At 43.4% G+C, this 16,834-nt stretch overlaps 1 protein-coding gene across 1 annotated transcript in view; it reads left to right on the forward strand.

Annotated features, from left to right (window-relative positions):
* LOC308144905 (dolichyl-diphosphooligosaccharide--protein glycosyltransferase subunit STT3B) overlaps positions 1-16,834 on the forward strand; it is a 94,011-nt gene that overhangs the window by 48,111 nt on the left and 29,066 nt on the right. Inside the window, exons 3-4 of the mRNA XM_080516184.1 lie at positions 1,622-1,909; positions 13,110-13,175. Of these exons, the coding sequence (XP_080372310.1) occupies positions 1,622-1,909; positions 13,110-13,175 (354 nt within the window). The remainder of the gene's footprint in view (positions 1-1,621; positions 1,910-13,109; positions 13,176-16,834) is intronic.

Genomic DNA, 16,834 nt, shown 5'->3' on the forward strand with positions numbered 1-16,834 from the left:
GCAAGCGATTCAGAACATGAGTCACTCACTTGTCGAGAACGCCGCTCGCCATCAGGGTTATCGCGACGAACATATTCCAACAATTGCACGGAGTCGCACGTACATTTTTTCCTCGGGAGCGACGCGGACTCGCGCGATGGCCGCATCGTCCGAGATGCCCAACTTCAACCGTCGCGCGTCGGAGTCGCCGAGAGGCGTTTGAAGTGGGTGGCTGGCCTCCGCTGATGTGCTGCCGACCGTTTCACAGGAAAGGCGCAGGGAGTGGAAATTAAAAAAGGGAAATGCATTATTTAGCCAAAGAAATTCACTTCAAATCCCACCGACTTGTGCGATTTGTGGGAAGGAGCAGTTCAGAGATGTATTTTTCGGGGATTGTAGAGTTTCATCCAAGTCAAATACTCGTTGCATTTTTAATGAGACAGACCTTTTTAAATGTATTTTTCATATTCTTGAGCTACGTGAACTTCAGAATTGTGCTATCTCGGTTCAGTTGACTCTCCACAAAACAATGATCTAACGCAAGAAAAGTGAGACTTTATGTACTTTTTCTAAAGTGGAAAGTCTTGTATATGATTATCCAAAGAATGTAAGCCTGCTTTAGGGTTTTTTTTTTAAGCTGTTCCTTTGCCACTTCTTATCTTTTTGTGTTTACTGTTTTTATAACCTGTCATATTTGGAGATGGCGTGCGTCACACTGATAGGTTTTCAGCTAATCCTCTGGGGGAAAAAATAATTTGGAAGGTCAACACTGATAACGGCAAACTGAGTGTGTTGTATTGATTGTGGTGTAGCGTTATAGTTGTGCACTTTATGATAAAACAAATCCTGTAGCAACAGTGACAGTGTGACGGACTTGTTGACGCCACAGTTTAACTAAACACCATGTCCATCCATCCATCCAGGTAAGTTAGATGGATAAAAACCCATGCAAGCACAGGAAAAAAATTGCCAATCCGAGACTCAAACCGTAGCTATTCCCCCTGTGAGTTTAGAGAGCGAGCCACTATACTGCCACTGACCTGAAACATGTGTTACTTGCCTCGTTGTGGAAGAAATTAGGATTTTCATTCGTATTTTATAGAGCCGAATCAACACAGAAATACTATGCTGTTGTTTCATTCAGCATTAGCAGGACCCCCCCCCTTTGTTTTTTATTTTTTGTGAATCTGAGAGGCATTCAAGGACAGTTCACACCGTCAGTTCTTTGTGAGGGATTTTGGAGAGGTGTTTATGGACGGTTGAGTGTGAGCCATTTATATCTTTGATGGTTTTGTAGAGGTGTTCAAGGACAATTCTGGACGCCGGTCATCCGCGTTTTTTTTTAAAAACAGCTCACGGGCCAGTATACAATGGATGCAGTTGTATGAGAGAAGTAAGACACACACTGCCTGAAAATTGAACTTCATGTTTTGGCTCGGGACTTTGATTTGGCAAATTTCTTCCTCTGCCTCATTGGGGAGTTAACTAGTTATATAATGAAGGTTGTAATGCATTCATCCCCGAGTAGGTACAGGCAGAACTGCCTGACATCTGTGACATTCCATCCAACCCAACAGTTCAATCATTTCCCCGACGTGGATGAATGACACCAGTTTCCTCTCTCTCTCTCTCCTCCTCTCAGGTGTACCCCGGGTTAATGGTGACCGCGGGTCTGATCCACTACGTGCTCAACCTGCTCCACATCACCGTCCACATCCGCGACGTGTGCGTCTTCCTGGCGCCGGTGTTCAGCGGCCTGACGGCCATCTCCACCTTCCTGCTGACCCGGGAGCTGTGGAACCAGGGCGCGGGACTGCTGGCAGCCTGCTTCATCGCCATCGTCCCGGGATACATCTCCCGCTCCGTCGCCGGCTCCTTCGACAACGAGGGCATCGCCATCTTCGCCCTGCAGTTCACGTACTACCTCTGGGTATGTACCCTTCAGTCAAAGCCGCAATAAAGGCGAGCCTTTATTGTACCCCCGAGTTGTAAGATGGAATCTTTAACGTCCGGCCACTAAAATGAAGCGACAGTCGGAACTTCTTTGTGAGGGATCACAATCGCGTTCTGTCATGCTGCATCTTGTGCAGATTTTAAATCTGTTTCGGCGTGCTCGGGTCTTTTGTTGCCTTTCAAGGGGACAGGCTTTATGTATCTGGAAAAAGGAGCCTGTTTTCCAGGTCTTACTTTGCTCAGACGTTGAATTATTAATCCACAGCCTTGAAAGGCACAAAGCCGGGCATCTTTCCCGACCCAGTCGAGCCCCGCAAACTGCAAGAGGCGCTGAAAAACCTTCCCAATAACACCTCCTTTCAGAGTAGCATTGAGGGGAGCTCATGTTAAAGGTTAAGCAGCCCCTTCACCACTTTACCTCGCCTCTCCCTAAAATATACAAAGCAAAGATGGCAGCTTCAGTGCAGCCGACCTTGAATTTGCGGCAATGCTGTTTTAGGTTTTTCATTTACACTTTGTATTTTGTTTCCCTCCTGCAATTAAAGTATAATTTGCCAGGCTTATCCTTGTGCTGCACAGTAAACCCTCACCCAATCAAAGCAGTCCCTCTCACAAATACCGAAGGTTATTTGAACATTTGCCACGTTGCGACACATTTTTGAAATGGTTTTTCCTGGGTAGGTGGAAGGAAGGGACCTTTTCAAGCTGAGACTTTTGCTTCAGTCCATCCACTCCTTTCAGTTGCATCAGCATCTGCCTCACAGCCCCACAGCCAGCGCGCTACGGAAGCATCCCTCTGTGTGGAAAGGGGAGCTCTGCTTTGCAAGCTCTTTTATCGGCATCCCGTTCTACCTTGCTATTGAAGTTGACCTTGAAAAAACTTTTTTTTTTAAAATGTATTCATTCTGTATTGAGTTCTACGTGCTCGACTTTCTTCCCCTCAAAAAATATGTGTAATATGTATTCAGATTCCAAGAATGATGAAAACAAAAGCGTTGCTATTAAACCAGTTTTCACCTGACATCAGAGCTGGTTTGGCAGTAATGGAAATTTTAATAAAATGACGTATTGTGAATTGAACGTTGAGGTGCTGGGAGATATGTCAACTAACAGAGGCGAGCGAATGAAGGGATTGAAGGTGGAATAATGTGGGTCAGTGTTTCCCTAAGGGCAGGTTTAGAGCGGTGCAGAAAGGGATTTAATTGTATAAGTGAGCCGTCATGCATAATTTAAAAAATGTACATTCATTTTTGGAAATGGTCAATTGGTTTATAAACCCCTTTGTGCAGGTGTTATTCACTTTAAACCTGCTATAAAATCTGTGTGTTCAACTGGAAGCATGCAAGCGTCCAGTTGGGAAGTTTGAAAATGATTTGGGATTGCTGCAGGGTTTTTTTTTTTTTTTTTTTTCAATTACTGAAGGATTTTCTCTTTTTCAAGTTTATAGAAATGCAGACATCCATATAGTTTACAGATGTATAGTTTGCCAAATCTTTTTATTCAGGTTTCAGTCTTTTGGACAAGCCTAATGACTAAGACTGAAACTTGGTGTCCGGCTTGTTTTGTGTGAGTTATGTTTTTAATTTTGTCTTCCAACTTAAGTTCTTTTAACGCCGTTTCCTGTACCTTAAAGATGTTTCACCTGTAGATTTGATATGAAAACCAGGAATCGGCTTGTCGGTTATCTTTCCATTGAACTGTAATGAACTATGGTGACTTTATTTGGCATTTTGAATGAATTATTTCCCTTTGAGATATCAGATGATCTCATTTACATGAATGATCAAGTGATCAGTTCCAGTTCGGTCACTGGATCGTAGCAATCCACATGAGACCGTGATATGTGTACCTGATCCCACGTCCGGCTTGACTCAGAAGCCTGCCAGTATTGAAGATGGATTTGTTTTCAAGACTAATCGAGCTTAAGAGTCTGATCAGGGAGAAACAAATACAAAGCAATGTTCTTCCCCCCCCCCCGAGATCCCAGCACTGAATCCCCCCACCCAGCCAATTTTCTCACTCTGTGTACGAAGCGCCACATGTTGACGTCACATAACAGCCGTGCACTTAAAGCCCGACAGTGGGAAGCAATCCGATGTGCAGTTTACACAGACTGTGATGGGATCATGAACAGTTTTACACCACCACCTCCAATCCCATCATAATTTAGATCAGTGTAAACAGAATCAGTGCTATGCTGTACCTCTTTGTGCATTTTCGTTTTGTGATTTATTTATCCAGGGATCTGCAGTCAAATGGGATGCATGTAAGAGGGTAACTTTGAAAGACATGGATCTGTTATATTTGTGCTAAGAGGGAAATGTCAAAATAACCGTCAAGGTTCATCGAGTCTGTGCAGATTCCCTGACTGTGTGAATATCGGTGCCTATCGTGACGACACAATGGACAGCCGTCCTATTCATACAAGGCCTTGTCATCCCGGTGAGGGTGATTTCATAATAATGGAGTTGCCGGCAGAGCTGGAATGTATAAAAATAGCAGTTTGTAGCCCAGCAATTGGCACACATTCACAGTTAACCTGTGGTGGAGCAGGTGTCCGGTGGAAATGGCCAGGCACTTTAACCGAGCACAGATTTGATATTGTGAATTTCATCAGTGTGAAAGAGGAAAAAGCCAAAGACTAAGCTGAGTGACTTTCACAGTTCTCATTGATTAAAACCATCGACTACTAGCAGGCTGCCTGCAAAGCTTGTATGCTACCTTATCGCTCAAGTCTTTTTAAAATTACATTTTCCATGTGGGCTGTGCACATACATTTTTCAGTTTTGACGAGACAGAGTGGAAGCTGCCATTATTAGCCAACATCTTCGGCGTCAAGCTTCAAAGACGGACGATAAGAAGAAAAGTGCTAAAAGTATATTTAAAAAAAAAAAACAACCTCTCTTGGTTTATTTCCTGGTTTTCTTCCCTTTTAATCTGCAGTAGCTTCGGTATTATCGACGAGAGATTACTACATGATAAAATGCCGCAATTACACGGAAGCCCGAGGCGATTCGCGCACATTGGCCAGATGTCCGTTATCGACTGACTGCTCCCCTGGTTCTGTCCGTGTAGCTGGTTCACATCCAGTCGAGTGGAGACCAAGGAACATGCCAAATAGAGGGGTTAGTGCCATATTACCAGATCAGACGTGGGGAGAAGTTCTTTTTACAGCTCAGAACGACGTGAGGCCTGCAAGACCTGCACAATTACGCAGATGCATAATTGGTGGCAGCGCAGCTAATCAGCAGTCAGGAGAAATGTTCTGTTGTAGCTGATTGTCGGGCGAGTCAATTACTGCACAGCATCCCGTAATACCGCGGAGCCGCACCTATCCTCACTGCGAACGCAAAGGCATATTTCTCCTCATCATAGCAGATTGTTTAATTAGCAAACATAGAAACGCAGGTTAGTATTTGATGTTTCCCCGTCTCCTGTGTGTGCGTGTGTAATGACGGCCATACAAATTAAGCTTAAGACGAAAACGTATTGTTCGTTAATGTGGGCGAATATACATATTCAAAGTTAGTAACTGTATGAAATGAGCAGTTACAAGAGCATATCCTCAAGCACAACGTTTCATCATGTTTTCTATGTTCAATTAAAACCTGCAATTTAGATTGATCTGCCTCCATTATCACAGTCAATTTACGATCCCGTTTTTGCTAAGGTGATTCATTTTAGTGCCTCGATGCAAGTTTTCCCACATTTCCAAATGTTCACTTCCCCGTGAGGATGAACAGTTTGCATTTAATTACACATCAAGGTCTCTGTGGCCATGACTGAGGAACTTTGGACACAAATTGTAGTGAATTGTTAAAGAAATGGATCGCAATTAGACGTATGAAGTCTGTCTATTTCTACCAGCTGACATGACGCTTGTCTTTTGATTGTGGAAAGAATCCATTGTGTAAAAGATGTTACGCTTAGACCACGAGGGTTTAGCGATACACAACCGCGATGTGTTCATTAAGTTTAATACCCAACAGGTGAAAGGTCAACTCAAGGACATAATGTACTGCAAGAACTCTTCAGGCATGCACCACTTTTATAAATAAGAGTATAAGCATTTACATGTGGCAACTTGCTGATGCAGAGTATATGAATACTTAATGTACAAGAAACAATTCTTCAAATAAATGTTTTATTTCTGAGGCTGCATAGCAGTGCACTCTCGCCTCATAGGGAGGGGGTTGTAGGTTAGAGTCTGGTGTTCTCCAGGTATTCCAGTATAATTCCACAGTCCAGAAACGTACATTTGAGGCCAATTGGTGACTAGTTATCAATTTGAGTGTCTGTTACTGTTTGTCTAAGAAAGCCTTCGCCCATTCTTCATTTACTGATTTACTACTGTCACTTCAGCATTCACTATTCTCAAATATGACATTGCTGATCTAAATTCATGCCACTTGTAGGCACACTGAATAAGTTGCGCTAAACTTGAATGTTTATCCAGAAGCCTTTCCTGGCAGAATGAAACTGTTGTGCTATTGAGTTGGAAATGACTTTGAATCACCAGTATTGTACTGCAACTACTTTCCAGCTTCATCCATATTCATCCCGTCCTTTCATCTTGATTTTACACAAGTCTGGTTTAACATGAATGTCAATTTCAACCGGTTGTTGGGCTGAGCCACCATGCAATTGTTTTTTTTGTTTTTTTTGTTGTTTGGGGGAGAGGGGGATGCAAATGTATGTAATATAGATTTTCTATGGAAATATCCTACAGAGGTACAAATGTTTGGTCATAGGGTTTATTTGCTGAATAGCAGTGACACCCAATGTTAAGGAAAGGCTAATTAGCAGGAAAATGGATCTTCCCGGGCCGCCCTCATCCAAGGGCGGCTCTGTATCAGGCATCAGCCCTCGCTCTGCTCGCCACAGGCCCCCCCCCCTGAGTGATAACAGTCACTCATAGGCTATCTGTCCCATTTCCATTTCACCTTCAAGGCGTCGTTCTGGCGTTATGCTCCAGTGTAAAGGCTGGCCGCGCATTGCGGGCATTCACCCAGGCAGAAGTAGTGATGCAGGTATTTCGTCATGCTACGCCTCGCCGCTGTTTGTCACAGTGTAACAAGCTTGGCAGTGGAGTCGCCGCCGGCTCGGAGCGGGGCCTTTTATCCATCCAAGGATTCCACCATCCCAGTTTATGTCGCTTTGTCAAATCATGCATGGATGCACCTCTACATGTGATTTCAAGGTAGTATGAGTCACTCCACTACCGTGTGCTCTCGGGGGGAGCTCTGCGGCCTTTTTTTTTTTTTGAGCTCGTTCGCTGTCACTGATCTGGCATTGACCTGCAGTTTAGTATCCAGGTGGCCGCCCGAGCACCCCTTTTGTGTCTACAGTTTAAGTCCTGATACAACACCGCCGGCTGCGTCTGGCTCAGCACAGTGAAATTCCACTCACTGGGAGAGCAGACTTCCTCAAACATCGAGAATATCTGCAAACCAAACATACCCGGCTTCTGTGTATACATGTGTGTGTATACAAGCTTTTACATAGAAATTTATGTATGAGAAAAAAATATATAATCCGCACAGAAAATGAACTCCTTTTAGCGCTTAGGAGGGAACACAATGTTACAGGCACTGCAGAGATTTTTAAATTGCATTTCAAGGAAAGTGTTTTCCACTGTGCAATTTGAGTGGGAACGCAAGCTAATATTGTACTGAATAACAAAAGTCCAATTCGGAAAGAAGCACATTTTGAATGGAGTGGGGGGGGGGCCCACAAGCAAACATCAAACGTCAGACAATAATGGGATGACGAAGCCAAGCCCTTCACAAGACACCACAACAAAAAGACAACCCCAGTTTTGCTGTGTTCGTTTTGTGAGAGAATTTTTTTTTACAAAAATGGCAAACGAACGAAGAAAAGCACAAATTTTAGTGGAGATGAGTTGGACAATAAGGACTGCAAACTCAGCAGAGAGCTGAAGTGGAGTGAATTTTGCCGGAGGTGAATTTGAGGTGAGCCGTGGCCCTGCACTGAATCTGGATGAACTGAACGAAGATCAAATATTCCCTTTTCTTCATGATACTGCGGTTTTCTGTTTGCTATGGGTGGTCCTGGTGACTAAAGTAAAATCTTAATTAAAATCATTACTTTCGTCTGAAAGAGAAATGGTCAAACTTTAGCACGATTTATATATGGTCCACAGAAAGTGTGTTTAACATATTTTTGAGAACTTGACATTTTGAATTGGCAATGTGTTCCAGCTCAATATGTTTTATCACCTTCATTAAGTAAGTGCATTATCGTTGTCGTAATGAACTGCATTATTATCTTTGACTGGGTAAAATCACAAAGTCTCTGGGTAAATGATGTCAGATTGACCAGAGTGTGTCGAGCCAACTACTCCTGCTTTGAAATAGGACTATTTCAAGAGTATCATTGTGAAGCTTGCCGTGCATTTACTATATGATATTTCCATTCTTCAGTCACACTTGACTTTTTCTTTGCTGAATTCAGCTTCCAAGGAATTGTTTTGAAACGTTCTAAAGTTAATCAAATGGGTGGCTGAAGGTTTCAGCGTCGCCATTTATGTCTTTGACGCTTGTCCAAAAACTGTGGCATAACTATTTGTCTCACCTTGGCGTGTGTATCAGGGTGTGTTAGGGACATCTGCTTGTTTCTGCATCATTGTAATGGCCCCTTGTCATCCCGTGTGTGCGGACAATACATCTCCAGAGGAGGCAGGTGTTCCTCGCGGCAGCCATCGCCGCCTCTTAAGGCGACGTGTCATCAGCAGAGGAACAAAAAAAAAAAGAAAGGGAAGCACCCCCTCTGCGCACATACCACCACTCGTGCTCTGTTCTATTTGGCAAGGACCCTGAAAAACAATCATCCCAGCCATGCTCCACTGCTTCCTATTATCAGTCTCATTTACTCACATTTGTCTTTGCGTCTTCCTTTCCTCCTCTCCTCTTTTTTCCCCCTCCATCTCGTCTTCCTTTAATTGCCTTTGTCCCTTCCTTTGTCTCGCCGCGTTTTTGCTGTCTGCCTCCCCTTTCCTGTTCCTCCCACCTGGTTCTCTCTCTCTGTCTTCCTGTATCTCTTTATTGGTCATCCATTCATTTCTTCCACCCTCATCCATGTCTCCTCAGCCCCCCGTCCTCTCCTCCGCATGGCAAAAATTCTGAGTGCCATTTTCTCAAGTCTCAACCCGATCTTCATTATCCAGCTCCTTCATTTTTACCCGCTAATAACCCATTCAGCTCCGCACTCTTAGTGTGTGTGTGTGTGTGTGTGTGTGTGTGTGTGTGTGTGTGTGTGTGTGTGTGTGTGTGTGTGTGTGTGTGTGTGTGTGTGTGTGTGTGTGTGTGTGTGTGTGTGTGTGTGTGTGTGTGTGTGTGTGTGTGTGTTTACACCCCCCCCCCCCACCAACACCCACGCGCACTCACTTTCCATAATCTATAATTGAATCCCCTCATACACAGGAGAGCTGCTCTTTTTAACTCCATAAGTCTTTGTAAAGTACACACACACACACACACACACACACACACACACACACACACACACACACACACACACACACACACACACACACACACTGGGTTTCACAGCCTCTCTCGCGCTAACCCCGTGCTCCATGCTTACATTGTTGTAACAGTAATTCCACTCTTTCTCTCGGCTCACATTTAATTAGCCGGACTGGTATCACACTGTGTGACTTCTACGTCTTCACAAAAGGGAGCGGCGGCCTGGCGGGCGCTTGGAGGAGGGGGTACCGAGGCACCAGTTGAACGCAGCCCCTACACGCGCCAAATGGGCCAGCACAAGGCTGCACGCTAGCTTTGGCCCAGCTTGAGTGGGAATATTATCCGAGTAGAACACGCCGACCCTTGTTTGCCTGTTCTGCTGAGATGTTTGTTGTCGGTCTTGAACAATGGAAACAAACAGCGAGCGCAGAGCATGCCTGGGAGTTCTGGTGGCACAGCCTGTAGCCGCGTACGCGATGCTGGTCAGCCACTTTCGGTGACAGATGCAATCTGTTGTGATCCAGTGCAATAGGTCAACAGTTCCCACTTCCCACACACATTGTTTTTTTTCCCCACATTCTTATGTCGAATTGTACCAACATGCATGAAAACTGTTGTCATTCCAGTTTTGACACAACCTCCTGAACCAGAGTACTGGATCACATTAGATTGTACAAATGTACAGAGTGAACATAACATATTTTTCGAATTATTTGACGAGTCAATGCCAAGGTGTCTATTTATTTCCTTGAGCAGATTTGTTGTGCAGTAGCAGCAGAGGACATCTGCAAACACGCAGACCTTTTAAAAAAAGGGACGGAACAAGTACAGAGGAGCAAACGGTTTAACAAAGAAAGACATGAGCGGGATTTCTCATCGTGACAGCGACTTAAAGGCTGATTAAGAGTTCAGTTTAAAAGACCATTAAAATTCCCATATAAAACTTGTTAAGAGCAAGATGTCAGGTTCTTAAAAGCCAAATAAAATCAAGAGTTGAGAGCAGAATAAAAATACAATAGAAATCCATTAGAATGCTAATATAAAAGCCTGTTAAGAGCGGGATGCTTGGAACAAAGAATATACGAGGAATAAACACAAGCTGGGCTCCCAAGAGATAAAACTAAATAGGTAAATAATAGGGAGGTAGATTTTAATTTGTAGAATGGAAAAGTTAGACATGTAATAAGGCTTATTTGAGAGAAATGACAGCAGTGACAAAGCTGTATCTGTTTGGACTTGAAATGTCCAATTAGATGGAAGGTACTAGAACTCACTGGCTCATGGAACGGAGGCTTGGGTTCGCTATTGATTAAAGTGGCCAACCACTGCAACTGTCTCTAAGCACAGCAACCACTTGGCTTTAACATTTTATAATAATATTGACAGAAGTCTGTTCATAAAGAGGAAGATTTTCATACAATGCCACAAGAGAAAATGCGAGAACAAGCTCTGTAACAGCATGATATAATTCAAAAACGGTCATCCAATAAAAGGGCTTTGCAATTATAGAGATTTTATAGAGAAGCATTTGTAACTTTCTCACTATTTACCAAGACCCCATTTACATGACATTGACAAGTGAAAACGGAAAAATAATTGGGTGGCCATTTACATGACAACGGTGCTCGGCCACTGAAAATGTAATTATTATAATTAATTTTTTTTAAAGGCTCCGAAGGTAGAACTTTTCAAAAACTCTCTCTCTCTCTCTCTCTCTAGTAAAGAAAACATTACTTTTCTGAAGGTTTGCTTCTGAGCATGTACACCACGGCTGGACTAAACAGATTTTTGCACCTGTCAACGGACAAAAACAGCAATGGCGGCCTCTAGAGTGTCATGACACCCAGCAGATATTCTCCCAGGACCTGGTAGTTTTAGTTGATTTACCGGAATTAGGCCAACTTGATCATCTCTCCATATGCATGTCCATGTTCTCGCCATTCTTGATGTTTATTACATTTTGCTCTCTGTACATGTGTGTGGTTTCATTAAGAATATTTAAAGTATTATGCTTTCGTATTATCAGTCAAGTTCTTCTACATTTTTTTTAGGTTTTTGCTGATTATAGTGATTAAAGAATAGCAAAGATGTGCTGTGAAATACTTCTTCCTTTTCAATAAAAGCAAATCAGTTTTATGGCATCAAATACACTACTCTTCTTTGAACCATAAATTCTCATTGCCACGTCATGGGCCGGTCAAGGACGGCCAGAAGGCTGAATAATACTCAGGTCTGGTTTTATAGATGTTGGATAATGTTGCTTTGTTATTCCGTAGTTGAATAAATCTGTCCACTGTATTCGATCCAAGGTTATTGTGAAGAAGATGGTTTTTTTTTTACTGTCTTTTTCCAGTCATACAAAATCAACTGCCGTCTCAAATTTGACCGAGCTTTGACTTCACGTGAAGGAAAATTGATTCCTACAACATTGTAAATGCTTGGCACTTCTGTTGACAGAAAGTCAATGCAATATAATGGTAACCTGCAATATAACATGGGTGTTTGTGGTTACATGAAGTGAAGCTCAGCCCTTTCTTGTAGTCATTTCAATGATATATGGTCTACTTGGATGACTTTACAGTTTGTTTCAGTTTAAATTCTCACACTGTGTGCTAACTTAGTGAATATCTGTGACGATATATCTTGAGAGAGAAACTCAAACACTTGAAGGCAAAGTGCTCTCCCAGTATGCTTAATGTACAGACTCGTTCAGCTTGCAGAAAAGCAACATGTAGTTGAGACTGTAATTATCACTGAGGCGTGTGGGGGGGGGGGGGGCAGGCAGACGTGAGCTCCGGATGGGATTGAAATCAGTGATCTGGGCATGTAATATTAAAACCAACCTATCTCCCCTGAAGACAAGATATCTCATCTGAGAGCAGCTTAATTGTGCTGTCACGGCAGCCTAAGCAGAGCTGCATTTCCTTCTTCCACAAACAAAAGTAAGTTCGATTCCCTAATGGGAACAAATGCAAATCAGATCAGCGCACTGTAACGTGCGCAAAAGGGGAAACAAGTTGCTCCAGGACTGTTGGTTGTTATGTCGATGCACCTCACCGCTTCAAAGTAGAAACGACGCGCTCAGGTGATTGATTGGCTGAATCAGCAGTTTGCTTGAGGCTGTGTTTTTGAGGCATGGCGTGACCACCGTGGTCCAGTAATCAGTGGCTTTCCTCCTCAGGCAGCGCTGAATGCAATAAAGCTTCCTGACAATGTTTCCCACCCTCGGTCTCGCGGGGGACTCAGAGTTTGATCATCGGAAAGGTCACCATTAAATGCCCGCCCAGTCGTGTGTGTGTGTGTGTGTGTACTTGTGTACATGCAGCCATGTAAATGTGTGTTTTCAAATTTTAATGTGTACACTTTATCAGCCCGTGGCTCGGAAGATGGTGCTTGTCTACATGTTGTTGCCACTGGTCCCGTCTGAATCTCATCCTCTGCCTCGCTCTCTCTCTCTCTCTCTCTCTCCACTGCTGGCTTTTCCGTATCAGCTATAATTATATGATACTGAAGCAACCAAAAAAAAATGGAAATGGAAATGCCTTGATTTTATTCAAGGGAAAATTGTCTTTTTTTTTTTTTTTACAGAAAATGTAAAATGCAGCTTGTATTCTTCTGGTTTATATACAGCAAACATACTGATGTGGCTCTTATATAAACCGCTGCTTTCCTTTTTTCTTTTTGTTTTAGGTGAAATCAGTGAAAACGGGCTCGGTATTCTGGACCATTGGATGCTGCCTGTCCTATTTCTACATGGTAAGGAACACTGAGACACAAACACACTGAATTATATTCCGTCTGTCGACAGGTTCATGCTGACTGAAGACAGATTTATTCAGTTACAAGGAAGCTTTGACATAAATGAGTTCGGCGGCTTGTCCATGGATTGATTTGTCTCGAAAGATGTGAATGTTTTAGACCTTTTTCTGTGTTTGGTATTGATTGGAATGAAATGCATTCAGAAAAACATCAGAGGATGACACCAGAACATTGTTATTGGGGTTTTTTTGTTGTTGTCTTGCAAGGCATGCACCGTTGCCATGAGCCAGGTTTTGGGCAAGTAGCAGCCCAAGGGCAACATGTAGCCCTCTGACCTCAATTTAGTTATTTTGGTCCACTTGAGATAAAAACTGCGCATCAGGAAATTTTTTGTCATGTTGTTCCTCTTCTTTACTAGCAAGTTGACTCGAGCTGACTGGTAAAATCTATGACCTGACTTTTCTCTAAAACCGTATCCAAACAATGTCTAGGTACATTAACTTGAGCAGACCCAAGGACAAAAGAGGCCAAGCTTTGCCTGTAGGTGCTACAATTTGAAATGATATTACACTTTTCAACGTTTGCAGCGAGTAACCAGTCTCAATGATAATGCCCGTGAGATGATACTCTGTCCGGCATTGACATGACAGTGTCTGGAAATTGGGAGGGGGGAGTTGAGCCAGTGTTTTGTGCATTATTTATAAAGCCAGGCACAAGCCTATCAGGGGGCTGATGAAAGATAAGATAAAAAGACACTCCAGGCACTCTTCCATGGATCGTGTGCATGCGTGCACGTGTATAGATTTGTTTGAGAGCATGTGTGCCCCCCTATGAAAATCTCCAGCTCCTTGCTCATTCCCGGCTAAATCTCTGTGGCCAGCCACGAGACAGATGTCAAATGAAACAGATTAGCGGAATCCGGCTCCATCGATCCCACTGCATCCAAAGCAGGGACGAAAGGACCGGCGAGTAAAGAGGGGCGAAAAGTGGCCAAAAGATAAATAGAAGTGGAGACAAAACCGAACTGAGACGGACAGAGACAAAGGGATGGAGAGATGTGAAATGATAAAGGGGACAAAGGGAGGGTGAGAAATACATCATCATGTGTAACTGCCATGGCGCCTGCGAAGGGAACAGCCAGTCTCCACACTTCAGTCTGGTCCTCATTACTACCACTTCTTCTTCACTCATGCACGTCATCTCCTTCCCGATGTGAGGTTTATGTGTCTGTGCCGTCCCCGCAGCCCACCTCAGTCTGCAGACATGCGAAGAACAACAAACCACCCTTGTAAGTCTCCATTAACACCATCAAGTCCCTCGCTGTCTCGCTCGGTTCTAGCGCACAAAGTGTCGCACACCCGGGTTGATCCGGCCTCAGTCTTGACCACCCGATCACCTTGTGTTGTCAATTTAATCAGTATATAGCCGAGGCGACATTTTCCCTCGGGGCGTAATTGAATGCGACACTTGTGAGGCAGATGCAGGGCGGGAGCGCTCCCCTGCCTGGATGTTGGACTAATCAGAGGAGAGAGAGAGAGAGAGAGGACAGAGAAGGACGGGATTAAGAAGAGGATCAGTGCAGTTGGACACACTGATGGACGAGAGCCACGGAAAAAGCTCTCTGTTCGCTGCACAGCATCCTCCTTTCAAACCTCCAGGGGCGAGGGTGGAGTGAAGGGGAAAAGCAGGAGAGAGCACAGATGAGCAGCACAGTCCCAAAGTGAAACCTTCCCTCACTCCGCTGCAGCAGAGGAAACTGTAACATCAGGTCATGTCAAAAGATCTTTTGCTTAATAAGAAGGTTGATTGAATGTTTTCAACACAAGACCCCCCCTTGTTAGCCATGCTAATGACCTACTGGGTGGTCGACGTCCGTCACCGCTATTGGGCGATGGGTTGCTCGGTCTACCTCTCAGTTGGGTATATTTTGGTCTGGAAGGGAATCAGTTTCCAGTTGTGTAGAATCTCTGACAGTGTTGTGATTTCATTATACTGCAAATGTAATGCAATCTCTTCTCCTGTTACGGATGAACTGTAGTCTTTGTACAGGATGTAGCCCCGAGTGATCAGCATCGTATGCAGGCAGACATAATGATATGGCGCAAAAAAAGGATCCATTGAAAACCTTTCGGCCCCCTCGGAGACTGAATGCACTTGAAAGCATGGCTGATACTGAAGAGAAAACTGTCAGACTGTCAAGAGTCGAGTCCACAGACTGGAATAAGTATTTTCAAGTAATCTTATATTCAGTATATCACCACGCCATGGTGACCTTTCAAGCACAGCCGCTCTTCTTCCTACAAGGAAAGCACATTGGGACGCTACATAAACAAACTTCCTGTGCGGGGTCATCTGAAAGATTTGTAGGTCTATATTGCTCAGCAGTGAACAATAATACAAACCCACATAGCAACTAACACTCTGTAAGAGCATGATGGAAACCACTGCATAACATATCATCAGTATTGAAATCATCCCTGGTACATTTTAAAAAAAATACCAAGAATCAAACATCAATAAAAAATAGCAATAATACTAGTCGAGTATAATTTTGTACATGTACAAAATGTTATCTTTAAAACTTTAACATGAATATAATCTGTTTCCAGCATGAGGTCTGGAATTGCAGACACTGATGTGAAAGCACAGCAGTATATTTGTAATCGCATCGAGTCTGTACAAAACCTGCATTACACCCAATGCGTATGAGAGTAAGTGTCCTCGGCTGAATTGAAATCCACTTTAAATGAAAGCAGACAGTTTGGACTATTGGCGATGGTGTAATTTGAAGTTCGGCTGCCACATTTTCCAGGCATAGATGATATGTATTTGAAGACCTTCAAAGCCTTAATCATCCAGATAGTCTTGGCTGGTATTTGAAGAAGGCCATGTAAATACTAACACAACAACACTCATTTCCATCCCCTGATAAATGATCACGACACCAAACCGGAGCGTGTTGGAAAACATCTGCAAGCAGGCATGCATGCGCCCACACACACACCCACTTTGTTGAAGCCTCACATTGATGGACAGGATTGGCAAGCGCCGCACCTTAACCTCAAAGGGCCCGTGAAATCGATGTCAGAGTGGCATTTGATTCTGGAGATTTACGTATTTAATTACTTTAAAAGTGGAGGGGGCCTGTTTCCATTCTTGATTGACGTTGTCAGTAGATATACTATAGTATTTCTCTATTATTTCTCTTTATACGGCATCTTCTTGTCTGTTTCTTAGGCTATTGGCTTTGTTCCAGTATACATGCACAGCACTGCAATCCATTCTTTGTTTTGACTTGGATTTTTAAAGTCCATTTTTATTTGGCTTAATGCACTATCTATATATATATATTTGATTTTTTTTTGTTTTTTAAGGTGTGTAAATGTAGTATTTGGCACGTGTTCCTGTTTCCAGTCTATCACAATTACAGCAGAACCTTAACGCAACTCTATACTTTTCCATACAAACTGTACAATACCTACAGTATTTGTACCCGATGCATCTTGGACCACGGAATTCTATGCGACTTTCCCAAAGTCCAAGGAAAGTGAGGCATGGCCCTGCACATACACGGGTACACAAAGTAAAGCCTCTCCGTTGCTTGCCGGGTTCTCTGGATTCTCTTCACAGTGGCCTCGTGGTCATCAGATAAGCCG

Source organism: Blennius ocellaris (assembly GCF_963422515.1).
Source record: "Blennius ocellaris genome assembly, chromosome: 20".
In the NCBI taxonomy this organism is placed as follows: Eukaryota; Metazoa; Chordata; class Actinopteri; order Blenniiformes; family Blenniidae; genus Blennius; species Blennius ocellaris.